The following is a 21,969-nucleotide window of genomic DNA, read 5'->3' as shown; positions in this document are numbered from 1 at the left end:
GCTTGGATGAAATGATTCTTATCAAAGAGGAATCCAGATTTTTTTCCTGGGCAAGTGGAAGGAAACAGTTGTATTCACTAAGGTGGGGAAGACTGTGGGAGCAGCAGGGGAAGGGCAGAATATTGGGAGCTCTGTTGTAGACAAGTTAAGTTTGAGATGTGTAAGAAACACCGAGGAAATGGTGATGAGACGTTTGGGTCTGTAAGTGTAGCGTTTGGGAATTGTAGGCTGTAGGTGGTGATATAGTCTGAATGTTAATATCCCTGCCAAATTCATATGTTGGAATGTAACCCTGAAGGTGATGGTATTAGGAGGTGAGGACTTTAGGAGGTGATTTGGCAATGAGGGCTCTGCTTTCTCGAATGAGGTTAGTGCCTTCATAAAAGAGGCTTGAGGGAGCCACTTTGCTCTTCTGCCATTTGAGGATGCAGCAGCAAGGCACCATCTATGAAGCAGAACGGCCTTCAGCAGACACCGAATCTGCTGGCTCCTTGATCTGGAACTTCCCAGGCTCCTGAACTGTGAGCAATAAATTTTTGTTGTTTATAAATTATCCAGTCTAAGGTATTTTGTGATAGCAGCCTGAGTGAGCTAAGAAAGGTATACTTCTCCTGGCCTGGATGAGTGCACAAGGAATGAACAGAGATGGAAAAGAGGTCCAAGGGCCGAAAGCACTTGCAGGTTTGGGGGCTTGGAGGCTCTGGTGAAAGACTCTTGAGTAGGAGCTGTTGGTGGGAAGTACAGGAGGAAAATCAGGAGGGTGGGGCAACTTGGAGGCTGAGCTTGGAGACAAGGACTGGTCACCTTGGGCAGTGTGAGTGTCACTGACTGAGAGTAAGGATGGGGGTGGGCAGTGGGGACCTGAGGAGCCGGAGAGGGGATAGGACCACTGTCTCGGAGGGCAAAGGGTGAGAGGACTAGGGGGTAGTTGGACTGCCAGGTGGCAGCACGGGTCCTTCCGCAGTTAGTGGTGCTGAATCAGAGTGCGGCCAGCCAGCCTGGATGTGCGTTCTGTCTCACTCTTGTTGAGCTGCTGGAGGACAGGTGTGAAGCCAAGTGGAACTGAGAGCAAAGCAGTGTTGAAGTTTTGCAGGTAGGTGCCAGATGATGAGGGCAGCCAGTGAAGTCGAAGGTACGTGGAATGAACTGTGAAATGGAAACACTGGCTTTTACTTTTTGATAATCCCGTTATTTCTCTTTTTGGCATCCCGTCTCTTCATAATTTAGAACTATCGTAATCATTTTTCACTCAAGACTGTTCAGCCAAGTGCAGTTTATTTAAGAGCACTCCTTCAGTGAGCTTACTTAGGTATGTGTTTGTTTGTGCCTGTTTCCTGTTAATAAGCTGGTATGAAAGTCCTGCTGAACTAGTTGTTTCAGTCTTGGAGATCAGCAGCGGTATGGGGAGGAGAAGCCAAGCCGATGTTAAAGCCCACCATCCTTCCCTCCCCCGCTCCCAGCACCTAGTGATTGAGGAATTCAGAATTGAGTACTGCCCTTTGCTACTGTTCTTCTCTCCTAACTTGCCAGTAAACTTCCAAGAGCAGTATGTGTGTTGTGCTCCTCTTCTGGTCTTCTGTTGTGCATACACTTAAATACTTGGCTCTCAGGCTGTAAATAATCTGCATTGGTTAACACTCCCCTCTGTTCTGAAGGCTGGGCTGCTGGAGCCCTGACTGTTGGTGGCTGTGCTGTTTGCAGTGCTCACGTTCTCTGCTTGGGAACCGAGCATGCAGCTTTAATGTCAGGCTCTGCCCTCCTATCCTGTCATAGGATCTGGGACTCCTCTCCCCATCTTGGGAGGGCTGGCCTGGGGATTTCATCTGGGAAGCCCTGCCCAATGTGAGCCTCTAGCTGGACTGAGCAGGTAATGTTTGTGAGTGCTGAAATATTTTAACCAGATGTCCCTCCTCCAAAGAGCCCTTTGTCCTGGAGGTTCATGGAAACATGAGCTGCCCATCTGCCTTTGGGCCCAGGCTTCTCAGGTTGCAACAAGATTGTTTAGGACACCAAAGAGATATTTATTTTTATACAGGAAAGATCCACAGACTGTGAAGGTGAGTAGGAGGTAAAGAAGATGAATTTTCTTCTGGAAAATGGCTCGTGAAATTTGTACATGTGGAAGACAGAATAATCTAGTGCAAGGAAACCCTTGAAGACCTGTTCTAGAAGGAATATATGAGGGACTGATAGAGTTTGCCCTTGCGTTGTGGTAAGGGGGGCCAAAAGTGCCATGAAATTCTAGGTAGAAAGCACATTCTGAGCAGTATATAATTCAACTCATTTTAAAAATATGGTTAAATATACTTATTAAAATGTAAGTATGTAAATAACTGCTTAAATATACTTATTTAATGTCTGATATTGTTCATCACCATGTTAGGTGTGTGGGCAGCTAAGATATGAGATCCTCGTAGGATCTGACCATGTTTCCCAAAGTGAGCACATGCCCATAGGCATCAGTAACAAGTGTGGACTGAGCTGACTGCAGCCTCAGTGGACAGAGAAGACTTGTCCTCCAGCAGTGTTACAGGCTGACCCCCTGCTGGCACCCTGATGTTGACATTAGTGATGTTGGCATTCAGATAAGGGAGAGAGCTGCTGGCTGGATTCCACAAAGAGGCAGGACTTGAAGGATAAGAAGGATTAGATGGTGCCGGGAAGGGGAGGAGCAGGGAAGCCAGGGTCAGGTGTAAGGAAAGGGGAAGGTGCTAGAAAGAGGAGTTTGGACTTAATGCTGTAGCCTGGGAAGGTGGCCCATGCCTTGGCTGTTCCACAGGTCCCTTAGATTCTATGGGAGCAAAGGAGAAGCCACTGTGTTTACCCCAGACTTGCCTTCTTCCTACCCTCCCCCCTCATCTTGGTGTACTCATCACCTTGTGCCCAATCTGCGAAACTAGAAATGGCATTGTCATCCTCAGGCCCACACTTTTTGTCACCTGCTGTGATCCAGCAGTCACTGAGTTGGGAGGCCTCCTTGTTTGTTTAATCGTATTCTACTATTAAATTTCCTGCCCCTTGTAATCCCCCCTCTCCTGAGTCTTCATTCTTGTTTCTGCCCAAACTATTTCCAGATCACAAATATGATTCTGTGAGTTCTGTGCTCAGAAACTCCTGGTGATTCTACACCAGCCACAGGACGAAGTCTAGACTCTGCTCTTTCTAACCTGGCCCCAGCCCCTTTTTCTGGCTGTCTTCTGGATCTGAGCCACCATCTAGAAGTGGTTTGAATGGTGAAGTATTTCAATTTCATGGCGCTAACAGGATAGACTGTTTAAAAGCATGTGGCACATATGATCCCTATATATTTTCCTTATTAGCTATTCATAGGCACAGCACAGAAGAAGCATTTATATTTATAATGATCTCATGTCACCAAGGAAAAGTTAAAATATGTTCAATAACTTGCTTTAAAAGGCAGCAGAAAAATAGATGTTACCTTTGGGGAAGATTTTCACCCGGAATGACTAATTTTTAAAAAATCTAATGCTTAAAGAGATAAGCCTCAGTTACCTGGAAAACCTACTTCTGATGCCCCATAAATGAAATGTCAGGTGGTCAGCAGGGCATGTGGAGCTCCTGATAGATCCTATCAGGAAGGGAGAGACGTAGATAAGCAAGACCTGAAGAATCACTAGAAAGCAATCGCAGATGCACCTGACGTGTTTACATGGGCTCCCATAGAGGCAGCTGCACAGCCCCGCGGTGCTAGCCTCTGTCTGGCAGGGAGGCTAGGGTTGGGGCCCAAGGCCTTTAACATCAAATATACTTTTCCTTTGATGAAAATGGGTTTGAATGATATTTCTTGGAAATTGAGGTAAGTTCTTTGTTTTTTGGCTCAGCACTTAGAAGATAAGAAACAAACCCAGACACATTTTGGAGGAGTTGGTTGCTCAGCGTGTGCTTTAGAAGTGATAGCAACCCCCACGGAGTGCAGTAAGAAGCAGCAGGATAAAGCAGGCACGAAGGGGCTTTGGTGCATGGACCAGCCTTGGGGTTGCCTTTCCTCAAAGAGAACAGATCTCTCAGTCGGGAGTTCTTGGGGCAGGGATGACAGTGTTAATGGGGGAGGAAGCGTCATTGTGGGCAACCTATGAAGAGGCAGCCGTCAGTGACCTTGGGTGTGTGTTCTGAGTGCCCTCACTGGGTGCACACCTTAGTGACCCCTTGCTGGTACATTCTGCTGTGAAGAATAACACGGAGAGACAGAGAGACCGTTTTACCCTGATCTCAATTCCACACACACTTGGTGGCAGGAGGTATGGCTGGGATTAGGGGCTGTGGTGGACCTGTTCCTGCCATGGGGGATGAGGTCCCTCCTTCTGATCTTTGAGTGGTGGGGTAGGGTGGAGTGGGGTAGAGTCGGGGGGAGGGTAGGACTGGAGGCAGTGCTGCCCGACAGAGGAGGCTGCTGCTGGAATTACCACAGTGTCGTGTGTCTCCTCCTATTAATCCCCATGTGGAACAGCGGGTAGCTTGAGAAGCCTGAATTGTGCCTTAGTTCCTGGCTGTGGTGCTGCTTAAACAGACGAGCCTTGTTAGCCAGTGAGTTTGTGCAGTCAGTTCTTACTGAAGTCAAGCCTTTGGTCCAAGGGAAAACAAAGCTACAGGAAACATGGAACTTTCTTGCACCTTCTTGAAAATGCAAGTCATGTTGCCTAGGAAATACTTCTCTCACCAAGTATTCTGCACCCTGCCAACATTGGAACTGTGGAAGAGGCAGCTGAAGCTATTCCAAGAAAGTGCTAGCAGTTTGGTAATAAAAGGAAGTGGCATATCTCTCCTGCCTCTAGACTGGGTTTCTAGAAGTGCACATGGCCAAAAGGCAACTGCACTCTGTGCTGCACTCTGGCAGGTGATTACATGCTGTCCTCATGGACACCTTGGCCGGGTGTCCAGTCTGCGCTGGGTGAGGGTGTACACGGACCATGTGCAAAGATCTACAGTGCTGCACGCAGTGTGTTGAGCAAGAGGGTGCCAAGTGCTGGGACGGGTGTAGATAAACAAAAGCAAATAGGTGCAGTACTGTGCAGCCTGCCCAAGTTCTCAAAGCTTGCTGCCAGACTGAAGACTGCCGGCAGCCTCTCCTGGGCTGGGTCAGGAGTAGAAGGGTGTCTTCCCCTTGCTAATTAGGAGGGCACTTCTAAAGCATTTCTCTCTAACACAACCAAATGGTCTGCTGAAGGTGAACTGCTTTAGTGAGGAGGGAAGGCGTGACCATGGACTCAGCGATGGAGAAAGCCAGGGGTGATGTGCCCCAGAGCCCCGAGCAGTCCTTCCTGGCAACTCTGAGTGACCCACATGTGACCCTGCTGTCTGTCCACAAGCAGTGGTCCTTTAGGAAGAGCCCTGGGGTTAGGCACTCAGCCAGGCCAGTGTCTACCATGGAGGAAGGCACTTCACTGTCAGAGGAAGGAGAATTTCCACAGAGAGTTTTGAATGGAACCTGGAAAATGAGTTCCAATCAGGTCAGTGCAATTGCAGATGGGCTAAAAAGCCTGGAAGGGCTTGGACCCAGTTTAAAGATGAAGGTTTCTCTCCATATCTCTTGTGTAGGGTATTGGGGGAGGTCTGGGGAGTGGAATGAGAGTGCGAATGTAGCACCTGGCTTGGAAGTTTGGGTTTTGTTGCTGTTTGTTTTCAGAATATTTTGTAAGCCTCTATGAAGCAAAAGTTTTCCACGATGCAAGTCAAACAAAAATGAATCCTTCCTTCTTTTTACTAATGTGTTTTATAGTGTATACTTTATTTTGTTAATCTGTACATTTTAATTAAACATTTTGAAAATGCTGCAAAATGAAGTTCCTTTTCTTAAGCAAATTAAAGTTTTGTTACTCCAAAGGTTAGGTCATGTCCAAAAGTAAGGCACTATAACATTTTGTAAAAATGTGCCTTTTAGTAGCATTTCTGAGCAACTGGTGGTGTGTACGGGGTCTTTTTCATTGACCTAGTCAGACGAAAATAAAAAATGACTTTTGAAGGCATTTACTAGTTAGATACAAAGGAAGGTTTCATAAGTACTTGCTTCCTCTAAGACTTATTTTTATGTTGTTCATTGGTTAAAGTCCCAAAGACTAAAGGACATTTTGTGAAAATAACTTTTGAATGTACTGTGCAAGAGATTTACATATGTTGAAATCACAGGGTACTGGGATATTGAAGACAGAAACTCCTTTTGAGTATTTAAAGATTCTGCATTTTGCTATCAGGTTTTTAACCAAGGATGTAACTATGCTCAGATGTATTTATTTTAAAATTTAAAAGTGGTTTTTGGTGTTCTGAATTTGTGGAAATTTCCAAGAGACTCTTTCAAAGTTTCTTTCCAGGCAAATTCAGAGATAGGAAATGTAGAATTGTTCAGTGGCTGCCAGTTTGGGTAGCTTCTCCACAGAGGTTCGAGTGGTTTTGGGGGAGGGAAGTAAGGTAATAGATACAATTTTAATTACTTTGTTTTCTAAAGTAGTTTTATAATTTTCATTTCATATCTCTTTAAACTGTATTAAGCCAGTAGCTAAACTAATGTGTTACATCACTTAGAATTTTAAAGAGTGACAGAGCATTTAATCTTTTAATCAAGCTTTTCATATGTTGCCAGGTTATACAATATACGGTGAACATTTCTACTTTTACCCATGTTGTTTAAAATAATGAAATATTAAATATTTTGGGGTGCAAATGCTTGAGGCATTTTAAAAAAATGTCCAAACTGTTACTTTACCATTTCCAGCCTATATCTGAAGTTTTGAGATATGACATATGCTAGTGATTTTTAAGGTCAGCACCAATCTGTGACTAGCGGGGCAACCTGAAGCTGAGTAGGGGAGCCTCTTCAGAAAGGAGGGCTGGGGAGGAGGCCTTGGTGGAGGGGATCCGAGTGCAGACCCATTACAGGTTGTGGGACCTGGGCAGGTGAGTCTTGGACACTCTTCTTTAGATTCTTCATTGCAAAGCGGATGATAAATCCTGCCTCATACGATTGTGAAAGCACTTTGTAGATTATCATACAAACGCAAAATAGTGTTACTTCTGCCAAAATTATGCTTTTTCAGAAGAATTTCCAACTCTGAGATATGTTTGATGTGTTGTCTGAATGTCAGGATAGGACTGTGATAACCCAGTAATCTATCTGATCACAGTTGCAACTCTGTTTTTCCTTTGTTTTTTTTTCTAAATTTTTTATTTTGGGACGTGGTCTCTTGCTGATGCTGAGGCTGGAGTGCAGTGGCATGATCATGGCTCATAGCACCCTTGACCTCCCGGGTTCAAGTGATCTTCCTGCCTTAGCCCCCTGAATAGCTGCCACTACAGGCGCAAGCCACCGTGTCCAATTTCTCTTTTTATTTGTAAAGATGTGGTCTCCCTATGTTGCCCAGGCTGGTCTCAAACTCCTGGGCTCAAATGATCCTCCTGCCTGCCCCTCCCAAAGTACTGGGGTTATAGATGTGAGCCACCGGGCCTGGCAGCTCTATTTTTTCTAAAGCTCTGATTATAAAAGTAACATATACTCTCTATAAAAAACAAATTTATGATGGAATGAGGAGAATACAAAAAAGTATAAAGAAGAAAACCAAAGCAATCATTCTCCCAACAAATATGAATGTGTATATGTGTATGTGAGTATGTTTATGTGTACATAATGTATGTTTTTAAAATAAATATGGGATCAAATTTTACATACTATCTTATACTTTGCATTTTTTACTGAATATTTTGTAGACATTTCTATATGTCAATGTATATGTACATCTGTATTGTTATTATTATTATTGTTATTTTGAGACAGAGTCTCGCTCTGCCACCCAGGCTGGAGTGCAGTGGCCGGATCTCAGCTCACTGCAAGCTCCGCCTCCTGGGTTTACGCCATTCTCCTGCCTCAGCCTCCCGAGTAGCTGGGACTACAGGCGCCCGCCACCTCGCCCAGCTAGTTTTCTGTATTTTTTAGTAGAGACGGGGTTTCACCGTGTTAGCCAGGATGGTCTCGATCTCCTGACCTCGTGATCCACCCGTCTCGGCCTCCCAAAGTGCTGGGATTACAGGCTTGAGCCACCGCGCCCGGCTGTTATTATTATTATTGTTATTTTGAGACAGAGTCTTGCTCTGTCACCCAGGCTATAGAATGCAGTGGCATAATCTTGGCTCACTGCAACCTCCACCTCCTGGGTTCAAGTGATTCTCCTGCCTAAGCCTCCAGAGTAGCTGGGACGACAGGAACCTGCCACCATACCTAGCTAATTTTTCTATTTTTAGTAGAGATGAGGTTTCACCATGTTGCCCAGACTGGTCTCAAACTCCTGACCTCAAGTGATCCACTCACCGTGGCCTCCCAAAGTGCTGGGATTACTTGCGTGAACCACACTGCCTGGCCTATATTATTTTTTATTGCAGTTCCACTTTTAAATTTAGGATTAATTTTTAGAAAGAATTTAATTATCCTTAAATAGAAGAAATTTGCAGTAGCTGGTTTATGATTATAAAAACCAACCCAAAAGTGAATTTCAGTTGTGACTCAAAGTCTGTTATAAATCAACTTTGGCACCTTGAAAACTAACATTTAGCACTTGGTATATGGTAGAAATTTTGCTCTTGTCACTTAATCATTTTAACAACTTTAGTAGGCATCATCAGTCCACCTTTAACAGATGAGAAAGTTGACCGAGAGCTTAGGTTTCCTGAAAGATTTAATCCCAGGTCGGTCTGATGACAAGTCCTTGCTTTTCCATTGGAACACTGAAGTATTATTTAATACACTGGGTGAAATAGAGTTTCGATAGTATTGGAAAACTGCTAATTCATAGTGAATGGAAAGTTAGCTTTTAGGTGGCACATTGTTCAGAAAGGACACAGGCAGCTGCTATGAATAAAACATTTAAAAATTGCTGTTTATGTCCAGCGGATTTGTTTGCTTGTATTTTGCATTTTCTTATACAATGCAGAGTACATTCTGTACAATGTAGAATGAAATCATGACTTTGGGAAACCTGTTTCTTGGATTCTTCTATGTTTCAGACAGGCAGAGAGGGGAAAAAGATCTTTTTTAAAAGGCATGACTGGTAAAAACTCAAAGTCTGGAGGACGCATTTCCCCCAACTCCCCTCCCACGTTAGAAAGTTTCCATTTGCTGATGTGAGCAGGGCTAAGCCTGGTGAGGTTCCTAGGAATTAATTATGAAAAGGGGGAAATAGGGAGGAGGGCCTTCACCACAAATCCCCTCCAGGAGAGCACGCTAACCAGAGTAGAAGGCAGGGGCTCAGTGCTTTGGCCCGGGTGTTCCTATCAAAGGTTCCACAGATAACCTTTCAGGCCCAGGATGGTGAGCTGGAGAGGAGTGGGTGCCTGCCTCTGAGGCTCTCCCTTCTCTAGCCCTTCCTTACCTCTCTCCTCTACCTGTCTTGGCAGGTGGGAAATGGTTGGAGGTTACTAGAAACTTGTTCCAGCTGTATACAGAATTCCCCTTTGTTTCCAGAAATAACTGCTTATGCCTTCTTACTCATGACTCTGTTGACTTCTTTGGCCAAGCTTGGCTGCTGTTTTTTTTTTCTTTTTTTCTGACAGGGTCTTATTGTGTCACCCGGGTTGGAGTGCAGTTGCCGCAGATCTTTGCTTTGCTGCACTGCGACCTCCACCTCCTGAGCTCAAGGGATCCTCCCATCAGTGATCCTCCCACCCTAGCCTCCTGAGTAGCTGGGACTGCAGGTGCACATTGGCTGCTGTTTTAATTTGTCATTGTATCCTGTATCTGACAGAGTTCAGTCCATGGTATCAAGCTATTGACTGAGTGAACAAATGAATGAACTAGAAGTAGATTTGTACTGCAGCAGGGGGGATTGATGTTAGACACGTTGAACTAATGGTGACTATAAGGTTGTTAGGTAGTGGACTTAGCATTTTTAGAGACCAGAATACGTAATTTTGTTCTTAGGTAAGTGGTAGTTAGGTTCTTTTTTTTTTTTCTTTAAATATGAGATGAGTCTCGCTCTGTCGCCAGGCTAGAGTGCAGTGGCGCGATCTTGGCTCACTGCAAGCTCTGCCTCCTGTGCTCAACTCAATCGATTCTTCTGCCTCAGGCTCCCAAGTAGCTGGCACTACAGGTGCATGTCACCTTGCCCAACTAATATTTGTATTTTTAGTAGAGATGAGGTTTCACCATGTTGTCCAGGACGGTCTCAATCTTTTGACCTCGTGATCCACCTGCCTCGGCCTCCCAAAGTGCTGGGATTACAGGTGTGAGCCATGGTGCCTGGCCGGGTTTGGTTTTATTTTTACCTAGTTGAAATCAGGATGACCTGGCTGGCACAGATATATCCTTTCTAAAATAAAGGAAAAACAATAAATGAAGTGGTGTGATCTAGTCATTTAAAGAAGTTACCTATCATTATGGAATGGTCAGCATCACTATTATTTTATTTGCTTTTGTAGAGAACATTTCAAGTGGATTCTTGAATTTAGTTATTCCTAAAAGTAGTATCTGCTGGATACAAGCATTAGTAGCAAAGTACAGAAGTGTAGTTCTTTTCCTCTCTTAGATAAAGAGGACCGTCTTAATACAGTTCTGCAACTTTTTTTTTCTTTTTAACATCATGGAAGTCTTTCCACGTCAATACATGTAAATTCACCTATTTTTTAAAAATCATGACATAGATTTCTATTTGGTGGACTATATTTTATGCAGCCAGTTCTCTATAGAAGAATATTGAGTTGGTTTCCAGTTTTTCACTATTTGAATGTAGCAGCGAACATTAATATGTAATTGTATATCTATATGGTAAAATTCCCAGAAGTGGAATTCCTAGGACAAAAGCAGTAATACTTTTTAAAGAGCAATTAGGCAAAATTTACCTTTCTACAAACAGTGGTTAAAAACTGTTTTTCCTTATACTCTTGTTTACTGTATCATCAGACTTTTAAAATTAATAAAATAACATTTATTTTATAAAAAAGATTTATTAGATACTTAATATTTCTTTTTCTAAGGATTATTTGAAGTAGCATTTCGCATCATGCGTTTATAGAGTAGTGCTAATTTATAAACATTAGGTTTGTATATATCTTAAAGGAATAAATTTGTTTTATGTGTCATACCTATAATTCTAGGCAGAAACCAATACTCCTTGGAGTACAGAGTAAAAAAAAATAATAATAAAACCTCTTTGTTGGGAGAGGCTTGAAATACGGAATGCTAGTAGAGAAGATTCTGAAGCAGGGAAGTGCTGTTAATTGATAAAAGTTAGATGGAATAATTGTTACAATAGACATAATTTGACAGCAGCACATTCTCTGAAACGGTTGATTATAAACCTGTGTAGCACGAGATTGTGAATGGGTTTTCTGAGATAATATTGTGAAGTGCTCCTTGGAGAAGTTACCCCGTCTTATAGTTTGTGAATTTCTAAATTTCATTTTGTTGTATATTGAAAATAACATATTTGTATGTACATATGTAGTGAGGTTTGTTAATTTTGTTTTTAATTTTACTCACTTTTTTTTTTAGCCAAGTATCAGGTATGTTACATTTTGTTTCTCAGTAAGGGTTAATATTTTCCCTTGCTGTGCTTGAGAGAAGCAAATAGGCAATGAATAGTCATTTGCACAGAATTACCCCAAAAATTTACAGTCTGTCCTCAGAAGGGCAGAGATGGGGCTAATGCACACACAGCCCTGGCACATAGTAGGCCCTCCTATGTGTTTGAATGAATGCCTTCATTTTTAAAGTAGATACAATTTAAATAATTGACAGTGGAAAGTCTTTCTGGACCATTGTGAAACAGGGTTCAAGGACAGAGTGAAGGGCTTGGGGGAATATGTACACTAGTTTTAATGATTAGTTTGCCTTATCAGTAAAATGGAGAAAACTATGTAAAGTACTAGAACCATCCTGGGTCATGTTTGAAGATCAAATGAGGTGATGTTTGTCCTCATAGTCATTCGTTTTCAAACATGTATGATGTTCATCTTTTTTTTTTTTTTTTAAATTATACTTTAAGTTCTGGGGTACATGTGCAGAATGTGCAGGTTTGTTACATAGGTATACACGTGTCATGGTGGTTTGCTGCACCCATCAAACCGTCATCTACATTAGGTGGTTCTCCTATTGGTATCCCTCCCCTAGCACCCTACCCCCGACAGGCCCCAGTGTGTAATGTTCCCCTCCCTGTGTCCATGTGTTCTCATTGTTTAGCTCCCACTTACGAGTGAGAACATGCAGTGTTTGGTTTCCTGTTCTTGTGTTAGTTTGCTGAGAATGATGGTTTCCACCTTCATCCATGTGCCTGCAAAGGATGTGAACTCATCCTTTTTTATGGCTGCATAGTATTCCATGGTGTGTATGTGCCACATTTTCTTTATCCAGTCTGTCGTTAATGGGCATTTGAGTTGGTTCCAAGTCTTTGCTATTGTGAATAGTGCCACAGTAAACATACGTGTGCATGTGTCTTTATCATAGAATAATTTATAATCTTCTGGGTATATACCCAGTAATGGGATTGCTGGGTCAAATGGTATTTCTGGTTCTAGATCCTTGAGGAATCACCACACTATCTTCCACAATGGCTGAACTAATTTACACTCCCACCAACAGTGTAAAAGCGTTCCTATTTCTCCACATCCTCTTCAGCATCTGTTGTTTCCTGACTTTTTAATGATTGCCATCCTAAATGTCATGAGATGGTATCTCATTGTGGTTTTGATTTGCATGTCTATAATAACCAGTGACGATGAGCCTTTTTCATGTTTGCTGGCTGCATAAGTGTCTTCTTTTGAGAAATGTCTGTTCATAATCTTCGCCCACTATTTGAGGGGGTTGTTTGTTTTTTTTCTTGTAAATTTGTTTAAGTTCTTTGTAGATTCTGGATGTTAGCCCTTTGTCAGATGGATAGATTGCAGAAATTTTCTTGCATTCTGTCAGTTGCCTGTTCACTCTGATGATAGTTTCTTTTGCTCTGCAGAAGCTCTTTTGTTTAATTAGATCCCATTTGTCAATTTTGACTTTTGTTGCCCTTGCTTTTTGTGTTTTAGTCATGAAGTCGTTGCCCATGTCTATGTCCTGAATGGTACTTATGGTTTTAGGTCTTACGTTTAAGTTTTAATCCATCTTGAGTTAATTTTTGTGTAAGGTGTAAGGAAAGGGTCTAGTTTCAGTTTTCTGCATATGGCTAGCAAGTTTTCCCAAGACCATTTATTAAATAGGGAATCCTTTCCCCATTGCTTGTTTTTGTCAGGTTTGTCAAAGATCAGATGGTCGTAGATGTGTGGTGTTATTTCTGAAGCCTCTGTTCTGTTCCATTGGTCTATGTGTCTGTTTTGGTACCAGTACCATGCTGTTTTGGTTACTGTAGCCATGTAGTATAGTTTGAAGTTAGGTAGTGTGATGCCTCCAGCTTTGTTCTTTTTGCTTAGGATTGTCTTGGCTATACGGGCTCTTTTTTGGTTCCATATGAAATTTAAAGAAATTTTTTCCAATTCTGTGAAGAAAGTCAGTGGTAGTTTGATGGGGATAGCATTGAATCTGTAAATTACTTTGGGCAGTATGGCCATTTTCACGATATTGAGTCTTCTTATCCATAAGCATGTAATGTTTTTCCATTTGTTTGTGTCCTCTCTTATTTCCTTGAGCAGTGGTTTGTAGTTCTCCTTGAAGAGGTCCTTCACATCCTTTGTAAGTTGTATTCTTAGGTATTTTATTCTCTTTGTAGCAATTGTGAATGGGAGTTCACTCATGATTTGGCTGTCTATTATTGGTATATAGGAATGCTTGCGAGTTTTGCACATTGATTTTGTATCCTGAGACTTTGCTGAAGTTACTTATCAGCTTAAGGAGATTTCTGGCTGAGATAATGGGGTTTTCTAAATATATGATCATGTCATATGCAAACAGAGACAATTTGACTTCCTCTCTTCCTATTTGAATACCCTTTATTTATTTATTTCTCTTGCCTGATTGCTCTGGCCAGAACTCCCAATACTATGTTGAATAGGAGTGGTGAGAGAGGACATCCTTGTCTTGTGTCAGTTTTCAAAGGGAATGCTTCCAGTTTTTGCCCATTCACTGTGATATTGGCTCTGGGTTTGTCATAAATAGCTGTTATTAGTTTGAGATACATTCCATCAGTATCTAGTTTATTGAGAGTTTTTATCGTGAAGGGGTGTTGAATTTTGGCAAAGGCCGTCTCTGCATCTGTTGAGATAATCATGTGGTTTTTGTCATTGGTTCTGTTTATGTGATGGATTACGTTTATTGATTTGTGTATGTTGAACCAGCCTTGCATCCCAGGGATGAAGCCGACTTGATCATGGTGGATAAGCTTTTTGATGTGCTGCTGGATTCAGTTTGCCAGTATTTTATTGAGGTTTTTTGCATCAATGTTCCATCAGGGATATTGGCCTGAAATTTTCTTTTTTTTTTCTGTCTCTGCCAGGTTTTGGTGTCAGGATGATGCTGACATCATAAAATGAGTTAGGGAAGAGTCCCTCTTTTTCTATTGTTTGGAATAGTTTTAGAAGGAATGGTGTCAGCTCCTCTGTACCTCTGGTAGAATTCGGCTGTGTATCCACCTGATCGTGGACTTTTTTTGGTTGGTAGGCTATTAGTTACTCCCTCAATTTCAGAACTTGTTATTTGTCTATTCAGGGATTTGACTTCTTCCTAGTTTAGACTTTGGAGGGTGTATGTGTCCAGGAATTTATCAATTTCTTCTAGATTTTCTAGTTCATTTGCATAGAGGTGTTTATAGTATTCTCTGATGGTAGTTTGTATTTCTGTGGGATTGGTGGTGATATCTCCTTTATCATTTTTTATTGCATCTATTTGATTCTTCTCTCTTTTTTCTATATTAGTCTGGCTAGCAGTCTATCTATTTTGTTGATCTTTTCAGAAAACTAGCTCCTGGATTCATTGATTTTTTTTTTGAAGGGTTTTTCGTGTGTCTGTTTCCTTCAGTTCTGTTCTGATCTTAGTTATTTCTTGCCTTCTGGTAGCTTTTGAATTTGTTTGCTCTTGCTTCTTTAGTTCTTTTAATTGTGATGTTAGGGTGTTGATTTTAGAGCTTTGCTGCTTTCTTTTGTGGGCATTTAGTCCTAGAAATTTCCCTTTAAACACTGCTTTAACTGTGTCCCAGAGGTTCTGGCATGCTGTATCTTTGTTCTCATTGGCTTCAAAGAACTTATTTATTTCTGCCTTAATTTCGTCATTTACCCAGTAGTCATTCAGGAGCAGGTTGTTCAGTTTCCATGTAGTTTTGCAGTTTTGAGTGAGTTTCTTAATCCTGAGTTCTAATTTGATTGCACTATGATCTGAGAGACTCTTTGTTATGATTTCTGTTCTTTTGCATTTGCTGAGGAGTGTTTCACTTCCAGTTATGTGGTCAATTTTAGAGTAAGTGCGATGTGGTGCTGAGAAGAATGAATATTCTGTTGATTTGGGGTGGAGAGTTCTGTAGATGTCTATTAAGTCTGTTTGGTCCAGAGCTGAGTTCAAGCCCTGAATATCCTCTTTAATTTTCTGCCTCATTGATCTGTATAGTATTGACAGTGGGGTGTTAAAGTCTCCCACTGTTATTGTGTGGGAGTCTAAGTCTTTTTGTAGGTCTCTAAGAGCTTGCTTTATGAATCTGGGTGCTCCTGTATTGGGTGCATATATATTTAGGATAGTTAGCTCTTGTTGTTGCGTTGATCCCTTTACCATTATGTAATGTCCTTCTTTGTCTCTTTTGATCTTTTTGATCTCTTTTATGAGAGACTAGGATTGCCACCCCTGCTTTTTTTTGTTTTCCATTTGCTTGGTAAATCTTCGTCCATCCCCTTATTTTGAGCCTATGTGTGTGTTTGCACATTAGATGGGTCTCCTGAATACAGCACATCGATGAGTCTTTACTCTTTATCCAATTCGCCAGTCTGTGTCTTTTAATTGGGGCATTTAGCCTGTTTACGTTGAAGGTTAATACTGTTATGTGTGAGTTTGAGCCTGTCATTATGATGCTAGCTGGTTATTTTGCCCGTTGGTTGAGGCGGTTTCTTCATAGTGTCTATGGTCTTTACAATTTGGTATGTTTTTGCAGTGGCTGATACCAGTTGTTCCTTTCCATGTTTAGTGCTTCCTTCAGGAACTCTTGTAAGGCAGGCCTAGTGGTGACAAAATCTCTTAGCATTTGCTTGTCTGTAAAGGATTTTATTTCTCCTTCGCTTATGAAGCTTAATTTGGCTGGATATGATATTCTGGGTTGAAAATGCTTTTCTTTAAGAATGTTGAGTATTGGCCCCTATTCTCTTCTGGCTTGTAGGGTTTCTACAGAGAGATCTGCTGTTAAGTCTGATGAGCTTCTCTTTATGGGTAACCCGACCTTTCTCTCTGGCTGCCCTTAACATTTTTTCCTTCATTTCAACCTTGGTGAATCTGACAACTATATGTCTTGGGGTTGCTCTTCTTGAGGAGTATCTTTGTGGCGTTCTCTGTATTTCCTGAATTTGAATGTTGGCCTGCCTTGCTAGGTTGAGGAAGTTCTCCTGGCTAATATCCTGAAGAGTGTTTTCCAACTTGGTTCCTTTATCCCTGTCACTTTTAGGCACACCAATCAAACGTAGGTTTAGTCTTTTCACATAGTCTCATATTTCTTGGAGGCTTTGTTTGTTCCTTTTCATTCTTTTTTCTCTAATCTTGTCTTCATGCTTTATTTCATTAAGTTGATCTTCAGTCTCTGATATTCTTTCTTCCGCTTGATCAGTTCAGCTGTTGATACTCGGGTATGCTTCACAAAGTTCTTGTGCTGTGTTTTTCAGCTCCATCAGGTCATTTATGCTCTTCTCTAAACTGATTATTCTCGTTAGCAATTCCTCTAACCTTTTTTCAAGGTTCTTAGTTTCCTTGCATTGGGTTAGAACATGCTCCTTTAGCTTGGCAGAATTTTTTATTACCCACCTTCTGAAGCCTACTTCTGTCAATTTGTCAAACTCATTCTCTGTCCAGTTTTGTTCCCTTACTGGCGAGGAAGTTGTGATCCTTTGGAGGAGAAGAGGCATTCTGGTTTTTGGAATTTTCAGGCTTTTTGTGCTAGTTTCTCCACATCTTCGTGGATTTATCTACCTTCGCTTTTTGATGTTGGTGACCTTTGGATGAGGTTTCTGAGTGGACGTCCTTTTTGTTGATATCGATACTATTCCTTTCTGTTTGTTAGTTTTCCTTCTAATAGTCAGGCACCTCTGCTGCAGGTCTGCTAGAGTTTGCTGGAGGTCCACTCCAGACCTTGTTTGCCTGAGTATCACCAGCAGAGGCTGCAAAACAGCAAAGATTGCTGCCTGTTCCTTCCTGGAAGCATCGTCCCAGAGGGGCACCTGCCAGATGCCAGCCGGAGCTCTCTTGTATGAGGTATCTTTTGGCCCCTGCTAGGAGGTGTCTCCTAGTCAGGAGACACAGGGGTCAGGGACCCACTTGAGAAGGCACCCTTAGCAGAGCTCGAGCACTGTGCTGGGAGATCCACTGCTCTCTTCAGAACTGGCATGCGGGGACCTTTAAGACTGCTGAAGGCCGGGCGCGGTGGCTCAAGCCTGTAATCCCAGCACTTTGGGAGGCCGAGACGGGCGGATCACGAGGTCAGGAGATCGAGACCATCCTGGCTAACCCGGTGAAACCCCGTCTCTACTAAAAAATACAAAAAACTAGCTGGGCGAAGCAGTGGGCACCTGTAGTCCCAGCTACTCGGGAGGCTGAGGCAGGAGAATGGTGTGAACCTGAGAGGCGGAGCTTGCAGTGAGCTGAGATCTGGCCACTGCACTCCAGCCTGGGCGACAGAGCAAGACTCCGTCTCAAAAAAAAAAAAAAAAAAAGACTGCTGAAGCTGCACCCACAGCTGCCCTTTCCCCCGGTGCTCTGTCCCAGGGAGAGGGTGGTTTTATCTATAAGCCCCTGACTGGGGGCTACTGCCTTTTTTTCAGAGATGCCTGAAAAATCACATTTATTTTCTGCTTATGAAAGTAATACTTTTTTTAAAATTTAAGTTTGAAAAATTAGGAAATATGTACAGATATTTTTAAAAATCAGTATTCCATAACTCACCCAAAGGTAACCTGAATTTTCTCTGTTAATATTTAAGTATATCCCCTGTATACTTATGTTCATAGAGGTTAATATGGGACATTGATTCTTCCTCAGTGGGGGTTTTAGAGACCAACCCCCACTGGCCTGGATGCCTGGGGTGGTTTCGGTGAGATCCTTTCTTGAGTCAGGCATTATTTTTGACCTGTGCCCTCCCCTGTGAATTTGTGGCATCCAGAGAATTCTTAGATAAGGCCGAGCAAGGCAGTACTCATTCCAGATATTCAGGATGTACGTGGTCCAGAGCTGTTGTCTCCTCTGACTTGTGTCCAGCCTTCTCCTGTAAGTGTGGTTGCCTTATTAGGGATATCAAGGAAAGTGAAGCAAGTGTGGATATTCTGCTGTAGTTTTTCTGAGGTGACAGATACTGGTGGGTGAAGCCAGGGCTCAGGCAGCTCAGCTCTCTTGCATGTTAGTCTGGCTTGCTGCTTGCAGGTATGGCTGTTTATTTTCATTTCACTTTTCTGCATTGTAGTCTCTTCCTATAATTAACATGGCTAAAAAGAAAAGGTTACTCTAAAAGTTGTTTTTAAAAAATATAGAGCCTCCCGGATTTCTGAGCAGCATTTGAATCCCAGCTGTTACTTACGTTGATTTGTGCTCTTGGATAAACTTCTGAGTCAGTTTCAACAGTGAAATGGTGATAATACCTCCTTCTAGAATTGTCCTAAGCATGAGGAATATAAAATGCCATCCTCATAAAATAACACTCAGAATCATTAATTATTTGTTATTATTCGATCTGTGTGCATATGAAAGAATCCAGACTTTTTTGTATTTTGAATCCCATGAAAGTTCAGATGTATTAAGTTGTATCGGGGGAGGTGATGTATTGGAAAAGTTGCATGCACGTATAACATGTTTGCCTCATAAGTTGTTATGGGTGTTACACATCCTTCAAAGTGAAACAATTCTTGCGGATAGGCGGCAGGGGATTGAGTGATATCCTATTTAAGGTTGATGGGAATCCAAGAGTGATCAGGAGACCTCCGAAGTGGCTAGTGGTCCTTCACTTGTGCATGGGTTAATATTTTTTGATTTGTGATCACAGCCACTTTCTAACAAGGCATGTTGTTTCTGCTTTTTCACTATCAGATTGGCTTTGAAACCCTTCATCAAAACATGTCACCCAGTTTCTGATTTCTTCATATCAGAATGGCTTCTCCAGAGATTTCGTTTTCCTTTCTGGCTTCGTCTTGGTGAATCAATAGTTATTTTTTTAACCTATATTTTATTTTACAAGCCCTGGCACTCTCAGCAAATTCCATGTGACTTGGGTACCTAGAGAGAGAATTGAAATTCACTTTTGGACTCCCTTCTGTGGCCTCCTGTGCTTCCAGTCCTTTCTCATCCTGATGTCTACCATCATTTATCAAAAATTCAAAAGCTAGAAAGAGTCATTCTGAAGCCTGGTGTTGGGTCTGCAGAAAATGTCCCGTATATCTGTCTGCAAGGAGTGCAGAATCTAGTGGGATTTAGATAAACTAGGCTTTCACAAGGCTTTCTGGGATACCCATGTAGAACCCTGGCCTGCTGTCCGCTTCTATGACTCTTTGATGAACCCTTAAATCTAAACCTTTGTTTGTTTTTTAAAACTCATCAGGAGAGTTTTTTCCCCCAAAGATCATCTTAATTGAAGAACTGAGTTAAAAGCATACATATGCCCTGTGTCTACACTTAAAACTATCCAAACACTATCAGTTGTTTAATGAGGTTGTTCCTAGACCAACAGATACTCTAGTGTTTTGTAGAGAGATGTTGTTTGCAAGGCTTTGTCTTCTGTAACTGCTTGGCCTTAAAAACCTGTGTGTCTAGAAAGGGGGGCCTCTGAGTAGTGTTTGATAATAAGAAATTGCTTTCAGTACTTCTCCACACCATTTTGGCAGAAACGTAGAATCAACAGTCTAGAAATTAAGAGCCACTGTTGTGGTTTGGGGTTTGTTAAGTTGTGTAGTTGGAACGAGGACCAAAAAATGTAAATTGGGTAGTATATCATGAGGGATTTGTTTTTCCTACAAACTAGGTGGTTGAGGGTTATGTCTTATTATGAGGAAGAGGTTTTGCTTAATAAGGTAGTATATGAAAATGAATGTCTTTGAATATCTTCTTAGTTTTTCTTTTATCCTTGGTTCCTTTTTAATTAAACAAGTATTTAATTAACACCAACTACAATCAAGTCACTGTTCTGAGTGTTCTTTGTGCTCATGTTATTTTAATTTTAAATTAATATTTAGGTTTTGGTAATGTGTGTATTGTACAGTAAGATATACAGTGAAAGTAATTCTTCTCTGTATCCCAGCCACCTGGTCCCCGTCAGCTGCCTAATCTTCCTCAAATTCTCTACTAGCTTCTGCATTGTCCCAGAGATAATCTATGCCTATACAAGCATCCATTTGTATGATATTCTCTTGTTGCACACAGGTAGCACCGTGATAGAATTGTAGTGAACTACAAGCCCTTGTATTCAAGCTCGGTGTAATTCCTGCCCATATTGACTGTGCCTGGCTGTGTGACTGGTTTTGGCCAATGGGAGTTAACAAGTGTTATGCAAACAGACGCTTGATAAGAGCTAGCACTTTGAAATGTGTTCTAGAGGAGTGCTTGCTATTGTGACACCCCCTGTCAGTACCTAGAAGCCCCCAGCTATGAGGTCCCCACCTAGTCATAAAGAGAAGCCACATGAAAGAGAACTGGGTCCCTGCCAACAACCTCAGCTGAGCCCCTAGACAGCAGCAAGCATCCACTTGGCAGCCATGTCATGAATGAACCATCTTCTTGGAAGTGGAACTGCCAACCCCATTCAGGCCACCTCCAGTGGTGCTATGTGGAGAAGAGACAAGCTTTCCCTGCCAAGCCCTGTACGAATTGAAAAATTGTGAGCTGTTGCTAGTAAGCTACTAAATTTGGTTTGTCATGTAGCAACAGATAACAAACACATACTATATATATGGTATTTTCTGTGCCTTGCTTTTGTTGCTGAGCAGTATATTAGATATCAGCTTATTTCAGTACATACAGAGCCACATCATTCATTTTAAGAGCTGAATAATATTCCATTTATGGCTGAACAATAATTAACTAGCCTCTTATTGACAGATGTTGATGTTTCTAATCTTTCGCAGCATTTAATATCTCCATGGCATGCTTCCTTTTGCCCATGAACAAATATATTTATTGGGTAAATTCTTAGAAGTAGAGTTGCTGAGTAAAAGAGTACGTAAATTTGTAATTTTAATAGGTATTGCAAATTGCCCTCCAGAGAGGTTACACTCCCACTAGCAATGTAGGAGGACTGTGCACTGCAGCAAATGGTGAGCACTGTACCACAATGTGGTTGGAATGTTACATTTCTCTTTAATATTTTCTCATGTATTTAAAAAACCACATGCATTTCCTTTTTGATGAACTGTCTTCTTTTTTGTTTGGATTGTTGGCCTTTTGCTTTTTTGGAGGAATTCTGTGTGTATTAAAGAAATTGGCTCTTAATGTATGCTATGTGAAGCAAATCTTTTGTCCCCCAGTTATTTATCTTTTGACTACATTTGAGTAATTTTTTGTCCTTATTGTATTTAGTTATGTCAAATTTTTTATAGCTTTTGGATTTTCTTGGTTTTATTCTGGTTTGTTTGTCATATTTAGGCTTTTCTCAATTTGAGATTATTGTAGATATTCTCCTATGTTTTCTTCTAGTGTTTTTGTTATTTCTTTTTTACATCTTAATCTTTGATCTGCCTGAAATGTCTTTTGACATATAGGTTTCCAGATAGGTGTCTGAGGTGGCTAGTCAGTGGTCTGTTAATATTGTTACACCATGTCATCCTTATTATACAGTCATGTGCCTCATAATGATGTTTTAGTCAATGATGGACTGCACATATGACACTGGTCCC

The 21,969-nt window shown here is 41.6% G+C and overlaps 1 protein-coding gene across 9 annotated transcripts in view; it reads left to right on the top strand.

Annotated features, from left to right (window-relative positions):
• ATP7B (ATPase copper transporting beta) overlaps nucleotides 1-21,969 on the top strand; it is an 81,946-nt gene that overhangs the window by 14,947 nt on the left and 45,030 nt on the right. For 2 of the 9 annotated variants that reach the window (XR_004178712.1, XM_021929647.2), the window contains exon 1: nucleotides 4,395-5,468. The exons of 5 other annotated variants lie outside the window; for them this stretch is intronic. Coding sequence is in view for 3 of the 4 variants with exons in the window: in XM_021929647.2 (XP_021785339.1) it covers nucleotides 5,220-5,468 (249 nt within the window). In the remaining variant the exon portion in view is untranslated. Of the gene's footprint in view, nucleotides 1-4,394; nucleotides 5,469-17,994; nucleotides 20,938-21,969 lie in introns of those variants that run through there. 2 more of the 9 variants (XM_031655864.1, XM_021929648.2) reach the window with 2 other exon arrangements.

Source organism: Papio anubis, chromosome 15 (assembly GCF_008728515.1).
Source record: "Papio anubis isolate 15944 chromosome 15, Panubis1.0, whole genome shotgun sequence".
Lineage (NCBI taxonomy): Eukaryota > Metazoa > Chordata > Mammalia > Primates > Cercopithecidae > Papio > Papio anubis.
This window is presented reverse-complemented; position numbering and strand designations above follow the sequence as displayed.